The sequence below is a fragment of the Prenolepis imparis genome, unplaced genomic scaffold (genome assembly GCF_030444845.1).
Source record: "Prenolepis imparis isolate NDT839.2.m4 unplaced genomic scaffold, iyPreImpa1.0 SCAF_15, whole genome shotgun sequence".
Classification (NCBI taxonomy): Eukaryota; Metazoa; Arthropoda; class Insecta; order Hymenoptera; family Formicidae; genus Prenolepis; species Prenolepis imparis.
In genome coordinates, this window is record NW_028141173.1 from 1520780 (window position 1) to 1537294 (window position 16515).

The 16515-nt window shown below is 34.6% G+C and overlaps 4 protein-coding genes across 4 annotated transcripts; 2 read left to right on the plus strand and 2 right to left on the minus strand.

The window, feature by feature from the left end:
- Positions 1 to 99: 99 nt before the first annotated feature.
- On the minus strand, positions 100 to 4617 carry Eif3c (eukaryotic translation initiation factor 3 subunit C). The gene is made up of 15 exons (XM_083055315.1): positions 4464 to 4617; positions 4075 to 4180; positions 3839 to 3971; positions 3423 to 3707; positions 3239 to 3336; positions 3026 to 3153; positions 2521 to 2931; positions 2193 to 2402; positions 1960 to 2113; positions 1668 to 1883; positions 1302 to 1581; positions 1001 to 1194; positions 669 to 872; positions 441 to 579; positions 100 to 257 (listed from the first exon to the last, which is right to left on the minus strand). Exons 2-15 carry the CDS (start codon positions 4165 to 4167, stop codon positions 124 to 126), a joined length of 2679 nt encoding a protein of 892 aa, XP_082911441.1. The 5' UTR covers positions 4168 to 4180; positions 4464 to 4617; the 3' UTR covers positions 100 to 123.
- A 685-nt stretch (positions 4618 to 5302) lies between these two features.
- Positions 5303 to 8858, plus strand: LOC145946049 (leukotriene A-4 hydrolase-like). The gene is made up of 10 exons (XM_083055435.1): positions 5303 to 5681; positions 6023 to 6135; positions 6205 to 6350; positions 6429 to 6540; positions 6611 to 6679; positions 6870 to 7143; positions 7246 to 7541; positions 7675 to 7929; positions 8013 to 8308; positions 8377 to 8858. The coding sequence occupies exons 1-10, from the start codon at positions 5639 to 5641 to the stop codon at positions 8606 to 8608; spliced, it is 1836 nt and encodes a 611-aa protein (XP_082911561.1). The 5' UTR covers positions 5303 to 5638; the 3' UTR covers positions 8609 to 8858.
- A 137-nt stretch (positions 8859 to 8995) lies between these two features.
- Dna2 (DNA replication helicase/nuclease 2) lies at positions 8996 to 13581 on the plus strand. The gene is made up of 2 exons (XM_083055425.1): positions 8996 to 9323; positions 9601 to 13581. Exons 1-2 carry the CDS (start codon positions 9294 to 9296, stop codon positions 13261 to 13263), a joined length of 3693 nt encoding a protein of 1230 aa, XP_082911551.1. The 5' UTR covers positions 8996 to 9293; the 3' UTR covers positions 13264 to 13581.
- Positions 13568 to 16280, minus strand: LOC145946051 (uncharacterized). The gene is made up of 5 exons (XM_083055436.1): positions 16110 to 16280; positions 15135 to 15515; positions 14675 to 14953; positions 14010 to 14503; positions 13568 to 13933 (listed from the first exon to the last, which is right to left on the minus strand). Exons 1-5 carry the CDS (start codon positions 16278 to 16280, stop codon positions 13783 to 13785), a joined length of 1476 nt encoding a protein of 491 aa, XP_082911562.1. The 3' UTR covers positions 13568 to 13782.
- Positions 16281 to 16515: the final 235 nt, after the last annotated feature.

Sequence of the window (16515 nt, forward strand, 5' to 3'; positions counted from 1 at the left end):
TTTTATTATCGATATTATTTATATCGATATTATTTATATGAATGCTTAAATGTTACAATGATTACGTCTAAAAATTCGAATAAATTTCAAAATTTAATATTATTATATACGTTATTATCTTACTTAATAATTTCGATTTTCCTCCCGATTACGATCGCGGTCGCGATCGCGTCTCTGCCGGCCCCAATCCTGTCCTTGACGATTGTAATTTTGACGATCGCGGAAATTGCCCTGGTTACCTCTTGAGAAAAAGTTGCCTGCAAGCATTTATTATAAATATCAATCATGATTAATTTTTGATTGTAAAGCTATGCATTTTTATAGTACGAGTGTGTGTGGATATTATAATAAATATACGAAAATATATGTATATATATGTTATAAAATAAATGACAAAAAAATATATAGTTTTCTAGAAAAATTATGTACTTTGTATTTACCTTGTTTCATTTCAAAGATGCGTTCGTTTGAATCGACAAAGTTATTCACTTTGTCAGTGAGTTGCAAAGCCAAAGATTGCAGGCGGCTCGGTTCGCTGCGATGCATAACGACAGTTCCTGTCGGATCATCCAAGGATGCCTACATTTGTGAAAAAAAAGAAATGCATATAAATTCTAGAATATTATTTAATGTGTAAATAATAATTAAAATAATATCTGCGCAAATACCATAAGCTCTTCGTTAATAATCATTTTGCTGATAATGGAATGGACTATAGGTCGTTTTAATTGAAACATGTCAGCAAGTTTTGGCATCGAGATCGAATCGTAAACATGCGAATACGTAAACAGGTAAGTTCGCAACGCTTCTTCCTTAATTAATCGCGTCAGCATAGCTCGTACTTTCTCTGCTTGATGGAAAAGATCCCAGACCTATCGTATTTTAATAAAATTAATTAGCAGTCGCGCGCGAGAGAGTATATATATTGTATACAATATATATTATTACTCCCGATTTTTTTCATACTTGAGAGAACAGTTAATGTATATATTGCTTATACCTTTGCATTCATTTTTTCATTTATAATGTAATTGTTGCAAGCGGACCAATTTCCATTGCGCATTGCTTTTGCAGCAGCAACGACATGCTCCCTCATGGATTCCGGTGGTCCCACTAACGATTGACGTTCGCTGGATCTTAATTGCTGATAGAACGTCTTCGAAATCATTCTTCGCCTCGCATCAAATTCATGCGCTAGAATTAAATAATTTGTCATTTATTATATTGCTCTAAAAATATAATAATATTAAGAGTGCATTATATACTATATAGAAACTATATAAATATTAAAATATAAATACCAGCCATATACGGAATTTCGATAAGCATTGCTGAGACGAGGTATACGCATTCGAGGAGTTCTAAATTTATGTGCATGTGGAAAGGCATTTGCCTTTGCTTCTCAATCTTCTCTTGCTCCTTGCTGCGTTCGTGTTGTCGTTGCGGAAGCAGACCTTGAGCCAAAAGTTCTTTTACCTTACCCGTCACCATTAAATCAACCAAGCAGTTGTGGGCATCTTTAATATTCGCATGACGAAATGCGCATAATCCTAAATGAGCTATCGTACGATTGTATAAAATCTAAAAAATTTAATAACAAATCAAATAAATATTTTATATCTTTTTTTAACAATAAAGATAAAAATGCGTGAATACAAATTTAGAACCTGTGTAGCTGGGTCAGAGTGTTGAATGGTTTCCTGGAGATGCGACATCAGAATTAAATCGCGGGCTTGGAACCAGTTATCATGAAGTGCGTGGTGATAAATGTGCGAAAGAATTGCACGAGTTCTTAAGCGATCGGTGTTATCGTGAGCGTAAACGTATTTGCATAATTTCTCCATGACTTGTACAGATGTAACTACATCTGATCCCAGTTCATTCTAGCACATCAAATAATTTTGGTAATATATTAGAAGAGAAATTTTTCCACCTATAAATATTTTACACAATACTTACCTCTGTTTGCTTAAGAACATTTGAATCAAATTTGTAATATAAATGTTCGATTTTACGCAGGTAGACGCGACAAAGTTCGGATACAGTTCCTTGCCTTTCTAAATATTCTTGCACCTTATCGATTATAGCAGCAACTTGCTTTTCATCTTTCAATCTGAAAGCGGATATTTTGTTGTATAAAAAGATAAGCTACACATATATGACATATAATTTAATTTTTTTTTAAATATTACCTCTCTACATATTCGTTACTGTGCGGATCACATTCTTTCAGCAGTTTAGTAAATTCCTCGTCAAGACGTTCCACCAACGTCAATACACAGCCGTGTATCTTATACGGTGCTGTTTCAAACGCTTCCATGTCTTCCACGATTGTTTCTGCTATTACCATATCTGTGTTATTTAATAACATATTCAGCATTTCATTAATACGTTCCAGTATTCTGCAAAAAAATATTTAATATTAATAATTATTTCATATAGATGCTTTTTTCATTTTATGTATTAAGAAATTAATTTCAATTTATATATTTTTTTCCATCTCTTTACAGAAATACATACTTGGACCAATATTCCGGTTTCATAGCATCGGAAACTTTTGGATTATAATCAAATATGGAAGACACGATAGAGAATTTAATCTTCACAGCTACAGCTGAGCCGAGATTATGTGCATCAGCTATCGATTGTAGCTCGTGCAAGAGTTCTATTTGCTCCCGTCTGTCAGTACGTTTTTTACCGCGAGCTGCAATTATCTCGGAAAGTTTCTTCAATACTGCACTAGTATTAATTTCCGCATCCTTGGCGAACATCTTTGGCTTCTCGGAGGGAATAGCCACACCGCCCTTGACAGTTTCCCACTCTCCTTCACCATCATCTTCGTCGCGTTTCTTCTTTCGGTCCTTCTCTTTGCGTTCTTTTCGTTGTTCCTTTCTCTTCGCTTTATCCTCGTCGTCTTCTTCCCTCATAACTCTATGCACAAAAATATTCATTGTATTATATAACATATATTCGAAAATTTACTCTTATCATTTTTCATTAGACTTTATGAATTAAAAGAATGTACTTTTTAATGAAGCGTTCACGGATATTTTGATATTGGCCATCGTCGTCACTGCTCGTACTCTCACTGTCCGAATCACTGCCCCAATCAGATTCACTTTCACTACCCTCTTCACCATCGGTTGCAGCCTTCTGTAATGCAACCGATGCGTGTAAAAAGTTTATAAAGAATTATTTGAAACAACTTATGCTATCAGTAAATATTATTATAAAAGACCTTAAACTTAGCCACATCCGGTTCACTAGCCTCCGATCCTGCCTTCTTAAAAGCTACGGCGCTGTCCTCTTCTTCTTCAGATTCCATAATCTCCTCAGCTAGAATAGAAATTACTTTTTTGTATTAAAAAAAGGTCCAATTTTTAAATAAACATTTATGAGAAATATATATCTTATAATTAAACCTCTCTCTTCCTCTTCATCATCATCCTGATCAGGATTTTCCCTGAATTTTACTATATCTTCTTCAAAGTCCTTGTTATATTTACGTAGCTTTTGACGTAATGTCGAAAGTGATTTGGAATTATTCTTGGACATATTCTTGCGTCCATCACGATCTTCCCATACATCATTAATAAAATCTTCCATTTCTACTAAACATCTAACATAAAATCGTGGAGTTTGTCCAAGTTCCTCCTTTGTAATTACTGGTAAAGCTTTTTGATAAGCTCGCATCAAATCTTCAAAACCTAAAATTACAAACATTTAGAAAGAAAGAACCTTTTTTCCTCACAGTCTTATCAAGAAGTATAATTAATGATTCAATAATTTAGTAATTTAGTAATATTCTATAGAAAATTTAAAAACTGAAATTACTTACTTGTTAACATACTGCTCATATCCTTGATTTTTTTATAATTCCTAATAAGTTTTATAAGATTAGCAATTTCCTCATATCTCTTCTCCTTTGTAGAGCGCACAACGCGCTTTGTCTCTTCTTCGTCATCGCTAAACTATAAAAATATTTCATGTTATTTTAATAAGATTATGTGACAAAAAGTTTTTTAAAATTGTAAAAATATATTAAAAAATTTACTACAATTTTATGATACATACGGTAAAAGCTGTCGCTGGCGCTCTTTGCACCTGCTCCTCCTCAGATGCGCTATCAGACTCCGAATCTGAGCCAGTTGCGAAGAAACGACTCATGATGTCAAATTCTCTGCAATAATTAAGCAAAAATATTAAAATAAATGCGATATACATTTATTAATTATATTTTTAAAGCTGTAGCTCTTAGTATAACGAGCAAAATTTAATAACTCATTAAAAGATTCAATTGCAAAACAGAAACTCAAGACAAATATCATAATTTTAATAAGTATGTGACACAGATACGATTTAACAATCTTGAAATACCACAGGAACCATAAGGAACATGTCCCACTAGGTCTTGTTAACTCAACAGGGCGTGGTATGTTTTTAATAAGAGGAATTACTTTTACCTTCGTCAGAAGTTGTATGCAAAGTAGATTTAAATGATAAAACGAGCCGCCTCCAAATGTATCTGAAAATACAATATTATCAATACTTCTCCTCTCAAAAGCGAATGTCGCGAACAGCCGCGAAGACGAAGAGGTTAGAGAGGTTAGAGAGAAGAGGGTTTCACGAAATGAAATAAAGGCGGATTCACAAACAAGTGTTGAAGTGCGTTTCTCATTGGTCCATTTCATGGCTGTTGCACATGGACACATGAAAATGCTAGGGAATAATTTGGGGAAATAACGACGACGAATCAACGTTCAGTTCTTCCGGAAATAACGAAAAGTGATTGGATCGCATTTCATGCATTCCATGATTTCCGATCTCTATGCAATTTGCATGAGATTACAAATCATAATTAATTCTTCTATAAATTCTACTTATTTTCAGAATTTTTTTCGCTTTATTTTAAATAAAAATTCCAATGTATTTTGTCTTATTCTAAATCTATTCAAATTTTCCATTTCATTTATTGTTCACTTTTTCTCTTGTGCACGTCTTTTACTGCTTCATTGTGTCATATTTGCATGCATTTGTCATGCAATGATGCATCCATGATTAAAAAAGAAATCCATTTTATTTTGCAAATCGCTTATTGCAAAAAAATGACAATTATTTAAATAAAATAATTGTATAAAACATATATTCATATTACAATTTAGTTACGTCTTCTACATTCAATCTCTGTTTTTTTTTCTGGAATATGCGGCCATTTTATTTTAATAAATGACATTAAAAAACATCTAATCCATTTAATTGTTTTTTTTTTTAACATTTAATTTTATTAGGAATTTTTTTTTTTTTTTTTTATTAGAAGATACGTGAACTGAAACGAATGAAAGTGTATTATTGTGTATAATAGTTTGCTTTGCTGAACGCATAAAATAATTAAAATGATCCGGCACTCGTGGCAATTTTAGCTGCTATAATTTTGTACCGATGATAAACAGGTTGATATGATATCGAATAAGGAGAAAGAGAGATAAAGAGAAGAGTGGCAAAGAAACCAATATCTATAAAAGGAAAAGAAAAAGGCACGATATCAGGTTTATCTCGTTAAGAGGTTTTAAAGAGCTTAAAGAGTTGCAATCAGTTATCCAAAGTTATTCGTCAAAGTTAACAATAAAACGCTTTTGAAATGGCTCTAAGTCCTGGAGATCCGAGCTCTTATGCAAGACCAGGTATTTTTTTTAAGTTATTAATATTAAACATTTAAAAATAACTATAGAAATAAGAAATTAGTACTGCTTTCAATTTGAAAAATAATTTATTTTTTTTGTCATTTTAGTACATTAATTTTAGTATATTTTTTTTCTCTTTTTTTTTTTTAGTATATTAAGATCTTTGATAATTTTTTAATTTTTAAGATATGCATATTGTCATAATTCTCTCTATTAGTAATTTACAATATTTTGTAGTGTCTTTTTAAATATATATAAAATTTGTTTAAAATACAACACAAACTCTGAAATTTATATACATGTATGTATGTATATAACTTATAAATTTTTAATTATTACAGATCTTGCAGTTGTAACTCATACACATCTAGAATTAATTGTTGATTTTGATCGAAAAGTTCTTGAAGGCAAAGCAATATTACATGTAGAAAAGACATCTTCAGCTAATGAAATAGTGAGTAAAAATTTTATTTTATGTTAAAAAGAATGTGTTTTATCATATTAATACATACCTAAAAATTAGATTTTAGATAATCGCAAACTTGTTATATCAAATACCACAAATGCTGTCGATGGATCTGATTTAAAGCATTCCATAGAAGCTGCAGTTGAATTTGGAAGTAAATTGGTTGTTCAGCTACCACAGACTGTTGGAGATAATAATACTAAGTGAATATAATATGCTTTTATATATAGAAAAAAGATTAAAAATTAACAACTCAAGTATTTGATATATCTTTTTTTCAGATGTAAAATTGAGATTGCGTATGAAACATCTCCAGATGCTACCGCATTACAATGGCTAACAGCTGAGCAAACTGCTGGTGGTATACATCCTTACCTGTTTTCTCAATGTCAGGTAAAAATAAATAAATAAAATTCTTATAACTTATATCAATGTGTATCATATAAATTCATATATTTTTTAGGCTATACATGCTAGATCCATGTTTCCTTGTCAAGATACACCATCTGTCAAATCTACATACTCTGCTAAGGTAAAAATTTAAACATAATATCTATACATTTAGTTTGTATTTATTTATATAAACAGAAAACATGTTATATTATTGGATTATTGATAAATATGTTAGTAAAGAAAATCAAATATTGCTTTAATTAAAGTGAAATAGAAAAATGCTTAATTTAAATTTCACACATTGATATATATTTTATGCTTGTTTTTAGATCTCTGTATCAAAAGATCTTACAGTTGTAATGTCTGCACTTTTGGATAAAGTATCAGAGAATTCAGACAAAAAAATACACGAATTCCATCAGCCAGTACCAATACCATCTTACTTGGTGGCTATCGCTGTCGGGGCACTGGTGTCAAAACAAGTTGGTCCTAGAAGCAAAGTTTGGGCTGAAAAAGAATTTATTGATCAAAGTGAATACGAGTTTGGAGAAGCTGAAACAATGTTGCAACTTGCTGAACAATTGTGCGGTCCTTATGTTTGGGGTAAAGTACAAAAAATTCTTTTATGTATAATAATTATTTTATAAATTATAATTCAACCCTTAATTTATTTTTTATTATATTTCGAATAATATATTTGCGCAGGCATGTATGACATACTAGTGCTACCGCCAAGTTTCCCATTTGGTGGAATGGAGAATCCTTGTCTGACATTCGTGACCCCAACCATACTTGCTGGAGATCGTTCTTTGGCCAGTGTCATTGCTCACGAAATCTCACATAGCTGGACAGGAAATTTAGTCACAAATGCAAACTTTGAACACTTTTGGTTGAATGAAGGTTTCACTATGTTTATAGAGAGAAAGATCAATGCAAGAATGTTTGGTGAAAAAATGAGACACTTTGAAGCATTGCATGGTATTGAAAGTTTGAGCGAAGAGGTATGTATCGATTAAATAACAAAGAAATAATGAAATAAATGGGCGATTAAGCTTGTTACTAGAGAATAATATATTATGTGTCACTCTGCATGTCCACTGCATATATTATTTTTTTGAAATTATATTATTATAGATTAAAAATCTCGGTGAAACCAATCAACTAACAAACTTGATACCAAATTTGCTTGGTGTCGATCCTGATGACGCATTTTCGATTGTGCCTTACGAAAAAGGACATACATTTCTGTTTTATCTGGAGCAACTTTTGGGCGGACCAGAAGTGTTTGAACCATTTCTAAAATCTTATTTGAATATATATAAGTACAAAAGCATAAAGACTGATATTTGGAAAGATTATTTGTATCAGTATTTTTCGGAGAAAGTTGAGGTAACTTGCTTTTTTTACAAAAAAAATAAAGTATAAAGTTTCAATAATTTTTTAAATATTATAGATAATATCTTGATTTTTAGTTGTTAAATTCTGTCGATTGGAATACATGGCTCCATAAGCCGGGTATGCCACCTATGATACCCGATTACGATAAGACTTTGACAAACGCATGTACTGAATTAGCAAAACGATGGATCCAATGGGATGAGAGTACTATTTCGCCTTTCATTAAATCGGATATAGAGAGCCTGTCTCCTGGTCAGAAAGTAACATTTTTAACCAGTCTACATAAATCATCTACGATTTTATCACTTGACAAGATACGGCTGATGAGAGATAATTATCAGTTGGACTTAGTGAAGAATTCTGAGATACGGTATTACATGAGCGTCTCTATCTATGAATATTGACAATTACATAATGTAACACGCATGTATCTTTCAGGTTTGTTTGGTTGCGCTTATGTATCAAGAGTCGATGGGAAGAAAAAGTTTCCGATGCTTTGGACTTTGCCACTCAACAAGGACGCATGAAATTTGTTCGTCCTATATTTCGAGATTTGTACGAGTGGCAAGAGATGCGTCAAAGAGCAATTGATGTATACTTGAGCAAGAAAAATAAGATGATGTATGTGACTGCACACATGTTGGCGAAGGATCTTCACTTGAATGACTAAAATAGGATATTTTATAAAATAACAGGCGATATTAATAACTGTAAGAATGCATCGCAATGTTTTTCTTATTATGATGTAAATATATAAGTTAAAATAATGTTGCTTATTTCTCTCTTTATTAAAGAGAAATTTTGATTTTAGATTTCTGAATTTATATTTTTATGAAATTTATATTCTAAATCATGCGCTCTTTGAATAATTATAATGAAAATGTTACAATGCTAAATATAACAATATTATCAATTGTAAATTCATTTATAATTTATTTTTCTAGATAATTTTTTGATTCATCTTATCTGGGATGTGATATTTGCACAGATTATATTTATTTGGAGTGCATTCAGAAATCCTACATAGCATAAAGTAGCATGTAATTGACCAATCAGGAGCAAAGATTTCTTTATCCTGATTGGTCATTTAAATGTTACTAGACTCCACAAAGATTTTTGAACGCACCTCTAAAACTTTCATGATCGTTCAAGGCAGGTTCAGTTTTCTGATGAAGCACGTTTATCTATTATTATTTATGAAACATGCTGTTAAAATTAAAATGGCGACTTTTCGTGCGAGATGTTTGCGCGGGAATGATAATTCTGTCATAATTTTTATTCTGATATAAGATTTGATATCTGATAATGTGATATATGATATGTAATGCAATAAGAGATTACTGTTGCATGTAAACATGAAGAAACGTCAATTGTCACAGAAGAAGGTAATAAATATATATATAAACATTTGTTACTACATGATTGTATATTAGGTTGTTATTAATTTTCTGATCACTAATGCTATATCATTTTCTGTATGATAGATAGATTACAAGATAAATAAATTACAAAATTTATTTACTTATAAATTCTAGATTAGACTTCGTATTTTTAGCACAATTATATGGTAAAGGGATTTAGATATATTAGCGAATTGTATTTACACAAAAAAATTCATTAAAAATTATGTGATAAAATATTAAAGCTTATTTTCGTTTACAGATTCTTGCTCATAATAATGTTGAAAAATCTCAAACAAAAATATCATCATTTTTTCAAAAAATTCCAAAGTCCGATGTAAGCAACAATAAGATTGTATCAAATTCAAACTCATCTCAAGTCTTGGCTGCAAAGAAGAGAAAAGAAAAAGATGACACGTTTGAAGAAGAATCATGTATAAGCATTAAGAGAAAATGTAATACAAGTAACAATATATTGAAGGAACATTGTATTGCAAGGACTGAAAATGTTACATTGCATGAAGATTCAGTATTATCTGTAACAAAAGATTTAGAAGATGCATATGATAATTCTATAGAAAATAAAATAATTTATGATAACACACGACTGTTCGAGAAAGTTAATAAAGAAGTAAATTTAGTGAAAACTCAACTCAAGATAAATACATCACAGAATGTTGCAAGTGTTAAAAATACTTTAAAAGTCATGGATAGTAATAAGCACGTTCTTAAAGAGGTACAAGATCTTAATACTACTGCATTAAAGTCATCTTTATTTGACGAAATGCCTATCTGTAAAGAAATTAAGTTACACAATTTGAAGAAAACGGAATCTTTTGAAGACTTCATGGATGGAGATGCATTCGATAGCTTCTTTGATCAGGAATGGCAGATCAATCTCACTACTTTGGAAAGGTGTAAAATAATTGATATCAAACATGAACCGAAAGTTATTATTCTAAAGGTACAGCATATAGAATCTGAAAATATCGATACTGTGGTATGTTCAGGATTTTGGAAAGATGCGCAAGTGAAAATTGATGATATTGTCATGATACAGGCTAAGAAAGATTCGCAGCAGTGGATTATTGATAACAATAATGGTTTCCTCATCACTCAGCCTGACATGTTAATATCTGGCACGACAATAACGAGCGGTTTATTTTGCAATAGACGAGCAGTGTTGGCCGAGAAGTTTAAGAAGATAGAGTCCCTGCCAAGTTTGAATGCTGATTATTCTGTGATGACCATAGGATCTTTGGTTCATCAATGGCTACAGAAGGCGCTACAGGAAAACATCTACGCACTATCCGACGTGATCAAGTTGCTCGACGATATATTACAATCGAAAAACACGATAGACTATCTCTATTCATCGGAATTGTCAGTCGCAGATTGTCGAAAACGCATGATGGAATACGCACCGAGAATTTTTGAATTTATTCAACATTATATCAAGGGCAACAAGCAACAACGTATAAGCGACTTGAAGAACAACTTTCAAGGGAATATCTGTAATATACAGGACATCGAGGAGAACGTTTACATACCGAAGTTGGGAATAAAGGGAAGAATAGACGTGACAGCGGAGGTGAATATCAATTCGAAAAGAAAAATCATGCCTTTGGAAGTAAAAACCGGAAAAGTCTCTTTCTCGCTCGAACATAAGGGCCAAGTTATTCTCTATCTCATGATGATGGGCTTTAGAGATCAGGATATTGACATTGGTCTTCTATTATATCTGAAAGAAAACGTGATGCAGGAAATTAAAAGCGGTCATCACGAGAAGAGGGATTTGATATTGCTACGGAACACCTTGGCGCATTATTTCTCCAAACAACCTGAGGACTTTCACAGCATGAATTCGGAGTCGGATTTGAAAACAATGGAATTGCCAGGACCGATAAATCATCGTGCATGCACCACGTGTCCCTATCAGACTCTATGTTGCGCGTATCTGACGAGGGACCCAAACGCGAATCTCTCGCCGTCGCATTTATTAACGACGCCGATAAAGGAACTACTGGACGATTTTAAATCTAGTCACTTGGATTACGTTATGAAGTGGATCGCGCTACTGCAACTGGAGGAAATTTACGAGAACAACAACAGCAATTTAAGCAGCATATGGACGACGAGTGCGGAAAAGAGAGAGACGAGAGGAACATGCATCTGCAACTTGAAGATCGTGGGGAAAGTGGTGATGGAGCAAGACGATAGGTATAGGCATACGTTTGCACGCGTTAATATCAAAGGTGAGACTATTGAGAACGACAGCGTGCTCAGCAGCGCATTCGCCGAGAATGATTATGTTATCATCAGTATGGACACAAGAGTTAACATAGCCGCCGGACATATAATGCATATTTCGCATGATACCGTCGCAGTTTTGTTGGACAAGGACGTTACGCGACAGAACGCTCACTCTACGTTTCATATTGATAAGTACTCTTCCACAGGTCTGTCCACGTTCAATTATGCGAATGTAGCCGGTCTGTTGAGCAATGACGAGCCCATTGTCAGACTTCGGCGCATCGTGGTCGACAAAATACCAGCCACGTTTACGGAGAAGTTGCCTCGTTCAGTCGTGTCGACAAGCGCCCAAATAATAAGCGACCTCAACGAAAATCAACAGAGAGCCGTGCTGAAGGTGGTGGCCGCCAACGAGTACGTTCTGATAAAGGGTATGCCGGGCACGGGAAAGACGCAAACGCTGGTAGCATTGATAGAGCTGCTGCTAGCATTGGGATCCAGCGTGTTGATCACCGCGCACACGCACAGCGCGGTAGATAATGTTCTGTTAAAATTGCTGGAACGTAACATTGATTTTCTGCGTCTGGGCTCGACGAAGCAGATACATCCTCTGTTGACGTGCAAGACTGAGGAATACGCGTTGGCGAGTTGCGACTCGCCAGAGGACCTAGAGACGCTTTACAACAGCAAACAGATAGTCGGCGTGACCTGTTACGGCGCGTATCACGCTCTTCTCAGGAGACGCTCCTTCGACGTATGCGTGGTGGACGAGAGCGCGCAGATCATGCAGCCCACGGTGCTGCGTCCATTGTATAGCTCGCGCAAGTTTGTCCTCGTCGGGGATCCGGATCAGCTGCCGCCTGTTGTCAAGAACAAAACGGCCGCGAGACTTGGCGGGGACGAGTCCCTATTCATCAGGCTCAATAGCGACAACAATACCGTCAATCTGTCGAAACAGTATAGGATGAACGGAAGAATCATGAGACTGGCCAACGACGTGACATACCGCGGCAAGTTGGCGGCGGCCAACAAGCAAGTGGAGAATGCAACTTTAATTGGCGTTAACATGGAGCAAACTCTTTCTTCTTGCGAAAGGTGGATAAGAAGCGCACTTTCCAGGAATTTAGATGACTCGGTAGTGGTGCTCGATACTGGTAGCACTTACAACTTGAACGTAGAATCTGGCAGCAGAAACGATCAGGTGTGTTCAAATATTTGGGAAGCAGCTATTATCCTGCGCCTCGTTCAAGTGCTCACTGAGGCAGGTGTGTGCGGCAGAAATATAGGAGTTATCGCACCTTATAATGCTCATATAAATTTACTGAAAAAGATCGTAGACAAGGAAGTGGAAGTGAACACTGTTGATCGGTATCAGGGACGCGATAAGGACGTTATATTATATTCGTGTACAAAGAGTATCGAATGCGACACGAAGAAAGAATTCGGGATATTGGACGACCAGCGACGTTTGACTGTAGCTATTACTCGCGCGAGGCACAAACTGATTATAATCGCTGATAAAGTCACTTTGATGAGATATACGCCGTTTAAAAATCTGTTTGACGTCATTGATGAGAAGAATGTTATAAGTTTACGCAATGACGAAGAAGATTTTGACTGGAAAAATCTCATTTCTAGAATTGACATTAGTAATAATAAATTCAAAGAATAATCAAAGAACATAATTTAATAATAAAAAATAGATACTAATAATAAATTAAAGATTAATTTTTAATTTAATTTTTTTCAGTATTTAAAGTAAAATATGATAAAGTGCATCGTTAAAATATTATTTAAAAATTTGCAACTACGTATTGAGATAATGTGTGACTTTTGTACCAAAAAATATATTTTTTTTAATCTAACGTATGCATGTTCTTTTCATTTGTACAAGTGACCCAATAAAAAAATTAATTTCATTAATAATCTTTAATTTTATAGTATTATGGAGGAAATATTAAAGAAAATAGACACTGTTACAAACCTTGGCACTTGTGCTTAAGCACGTCAAGCATAAGCCCCTTGTATTTCACACAAGTCACATAATAATCACATTTCATGCGCACGTTTGAAATGTGCGCTATATAAGTACAGAGAAACTTCAATAATGTATCTTTGATGCTATATACATATGTACAAAATAAAATAAAATGAGCAGTTACTTGCAGCAGTGTACGCGCGCTTGTTTGCTCTAATTATTGGATTCGTTGTAAGATGCTCTACCAGCCAACTCCAGTAAGTAACGATCAGGATGGTCGAGCCATTCACTGGCACTTAATTTCACAACTCTTTGTTTCTCTGCTTCCTTTACCTGCCATTTCTTAATCTCCAATTGCTTCTCCCTGCAAATATATCAATAGCGTCTTATATTTTTGCTTAAATTTTACTCTAAAAAGTACATTTGTAAGAGGATGTTACCTAAGTCTAGCATCGCCGCAGCCCCAAACTTCCAAGCTGGCGATGCGATAAGGCGCGCCGGCGATGCACACCGAATGGAATGATTCATCGATACTAATATATGGCGAACGCGGATCGCTACCAAGTCGCAAACCATGCGGATAGCCTCTGATGTTCGTGTTTAGGTATAATATCTTCGCACCTTTCTCTATAATTTTATAGGACGGAGTCAGTTGAATGCCCACAGAGTCTTCGTCGCCCCAATAGAGATGACTCTCTCGCCACTCGACCGCCGAGCATATACAATACGTCGGACATTCCTCGTCTCCCTCTACACTGGCTGCCCTTATAATTAGCAGAGTCGGACCTCTGTAACCTAATACATGGTGAAGGAAGCGATTAGCTCCGGCCCCGTGCTCTCCGCTATTGTACAGTAACGTCCAATGCCTTGGACAAATACTGCCTGTTCTTCTGGCTATCAAAGCGTGAGTTATGTCCTTCGGTGAATCGTTGGTCTATACATATATACATATCACGCACATAGATTCAAAGATTTAACTATATGTATACAGCGATAGATTTTGATTATAGGCGGACAATAATCAATTTTTAAATATTTTATAGATAGACGTAATGATACATCTATATTTGTATCTATCATTCGATTATAATCTGCGACAACATACCTGGAGGTAACACTGTGGCAGTGTACACGACAACAACCAGACATAGCTTATAGGCAATAAGTTTGTTTGAGGAAATTCCAAATTTGACTTTTCTAACACGGGCGTCAGGATCTCGATAAGTGGTTGCGGTTGTTCTTTCGATAACAGTGCCTTACCATTGCGATAAGCAGTTGTCAATACATGTACCACATATCGCTGTAAGCCGTGCACCATGCGTGGACAATGTTGTCCGATCCAATTGCTCACGTAATTCGTAGATAAGTTAACTTTACCGTGAAACTGTAAAATAATTAAAGATCTAATAATTATATATCAATATACAGTATATTATATTAATTTCAATTTCGAGCATGTGTTATTTAATTTAAATACTTGCATTTATACCCTTATAAATACTTTATATGTAATAATCAAATTATAGTTAAATATATATTATATAATATAGAATAAATTTACTAACACACGAAACAACGACTGCGTTTATTATCTGTTCCGAATGAAGGCACATGCTGGTACTATTGTTTTCCATCGCTAGTTGATAGCAACACATCAATAATGCTCTTAGCATTTCAGGAGTAACATTGCCACCATCTTTTATATTGGAATACATCTTGATGTAATTCTCTAATATAGCTTGATCATTCATTACTGACAGGAACTTCTCAGCTTGCTGCTTGAAAGCTGTTGTACTTATATATGTGGTCGTAGCATGGGCATTATGATGTAAGTAAGTAAAAAGCTTCTCGCTTAATTCAGGATGAGTGGGAAATAAGTACTTTTCGAATACAGACTTGGTAATGCCATTAACATGTTCTTCTTGATGGGCAAGATGCGACAGTGTCTGCAAAATACACATTTATATGTTAGTATTATGTAACACAAAATATACATATTTAAATATATATTCCAGATAATATAATTTATTTGTTTACGCAAAAAAAGAGAAATACACACACACACATTTTTAATTTTCAAATTAACTAGATAATGTTGATTGCGTGATAATAAAAAGTTATTAGAATATAATGTATATATATTTGTAACGAATGATTAAGATTGTGACTAATTCACAGTCTCTTATTTATTTGACTAGAGAATGACAAACTTTAAAAAGAGTGTTTGCATTTAGAAAATCATGATGGTGATTGAAAACAATTGCAAAAAAGAATATAAAAAAACATTCTGCAAATCATACTAGTGATATAAATAGTATGAGATGTAAAAGATAATTTCCCATAAGTCAGCTAATGAGAATGTTTTTTTTTGTTTTTTCAAACAGCTGTAGCAATTTTAACAGTAGGAAAATGTTTCAAAACAAATCACAAGGACTGCTCCGCATTGCTCCAATTGACGTAATACTCTTGTCCGAGGAAAAAAAACATTTCTCATGTTAGTTATCGGGCCCAGTATTCACGAGATTACAAATCCGGCCTACCTTAGCCAGACTCTCGATCGGGAGGAATTGCGTATACGAGCTGGGGTGATCCGGCTCGCTTCTGGTGGCGGCTGCGGCTGCGTTCGGGGCATTCGCGACATTCGCGTGATTGCCGGATTCCAGCTTCCTGTGCGAGGAAGCGAGGCCGGCGCGCGTCACCTGATTGCCCATTTTGCGTTACACTATATCAGGACCAGCTGCTCCCGCAGCACCTTCCACATACCATCCACGGTAACGAAAGCGCGCGGAACCATATGCGACTACCTAATGCGATGAAGGCGAAGGAAAGTCCCGTCATCGACGTCGTAACAGCGTGAGATATCGGCGCGACGTAAGCAACTTTTACGCCGATAGAGGCCGATACGCGTGTGTCGTAGCAGGTCGTGGTATGTGTCGAGTTCGATGC

What these genes read in the sequence shown, in the direction of transcription:
- Eif3c (XM_083055315.1), bottom strand. Translation starts at nt 4,167, where the DNA reads ATGAGTCGTTTCTTCGCAACTGGCTCAGATTCGGAGTCTGATAGCGCA. An exon ending in ACTCTGACCCAGCTACACAG is followed by an intron (nt 1,582 to 1,667) that starts GTTCTAAATTTG and finishes TAAATTTTTTAG; the next exon opens with ATTTTATACAATCGTACGAT. An exon ending in CATCTTTGAAATGAAACAAG is followed by an intron (nt 258 to 440) that starts GTAAATACAAAG and finishes AAATGCTTGCAG; the next exon opens with GCAACTTTTTCTCAAGAGGT.
- LOC145946049 (XM_083055435.1), top strand. Translation starts at nt 5,639, where the DNA reads ATGGCTCTAAGTCCTGGAGATCCGAGCTCTTATGCAAGACCAG. An exon ending in ACCTGTTTTCTCAATGTCAG is followed by an intron (nt 6,541 to 6,610) that starts GTAAAAATAAAT and finishes TATATTTTTTAG; the next exon opens with GCTATACATGCTAGATCCAT. An exon ending in GTGCGGTCCTTATGTTTGGG is followed by an intron (nt 7,144 to 7,245) that starts GTAAAGTACAAA and finishes ATATTTGCGCAG; the next exon opens with GCATGTATGACATACTAGTG.
- Dna2 (XM_083055425.1), top strand. Translation starts at nt 9,294, where the DNA reads ATGAAGAAACGTCAATTGTCACAGAAGAAG. An exon ending in GTCAATTGTCACAGAAGAAG is followed by an intron (nt 9,324 to 9,600) that starts GTAATAAATATA and finishes TTTCGTTTACAG; the next exon opens with ATTCTTGCTCATAATAATGT.
- LOC145946051 (XM_083055436.1), bottom strand. Translation starts at nt 16,280, where the DNA reads ATGGGCAATCAGGTGACGCGCGCCGGCCTCGCTTCCTCGCACAGGAAG. An exon ending in ACGCAGTCGTTGTTTCGTGT is followed by an intron (nt 14,954 to 15,134) that starts GTTAGTAAATTT and finishes ATTATTTTACAG; the next exon opens with TTTCACGGTAAAGTTAACTT. An exon ending in TGCGGCGATGCTAGACTTAG is followed by an intron (nt 13,934 to 14,009) that starts GTAACATCCTCT and finishes ATATATTTGCAG; the next exon opens with GGAGAAGCAATTGGAGATTA.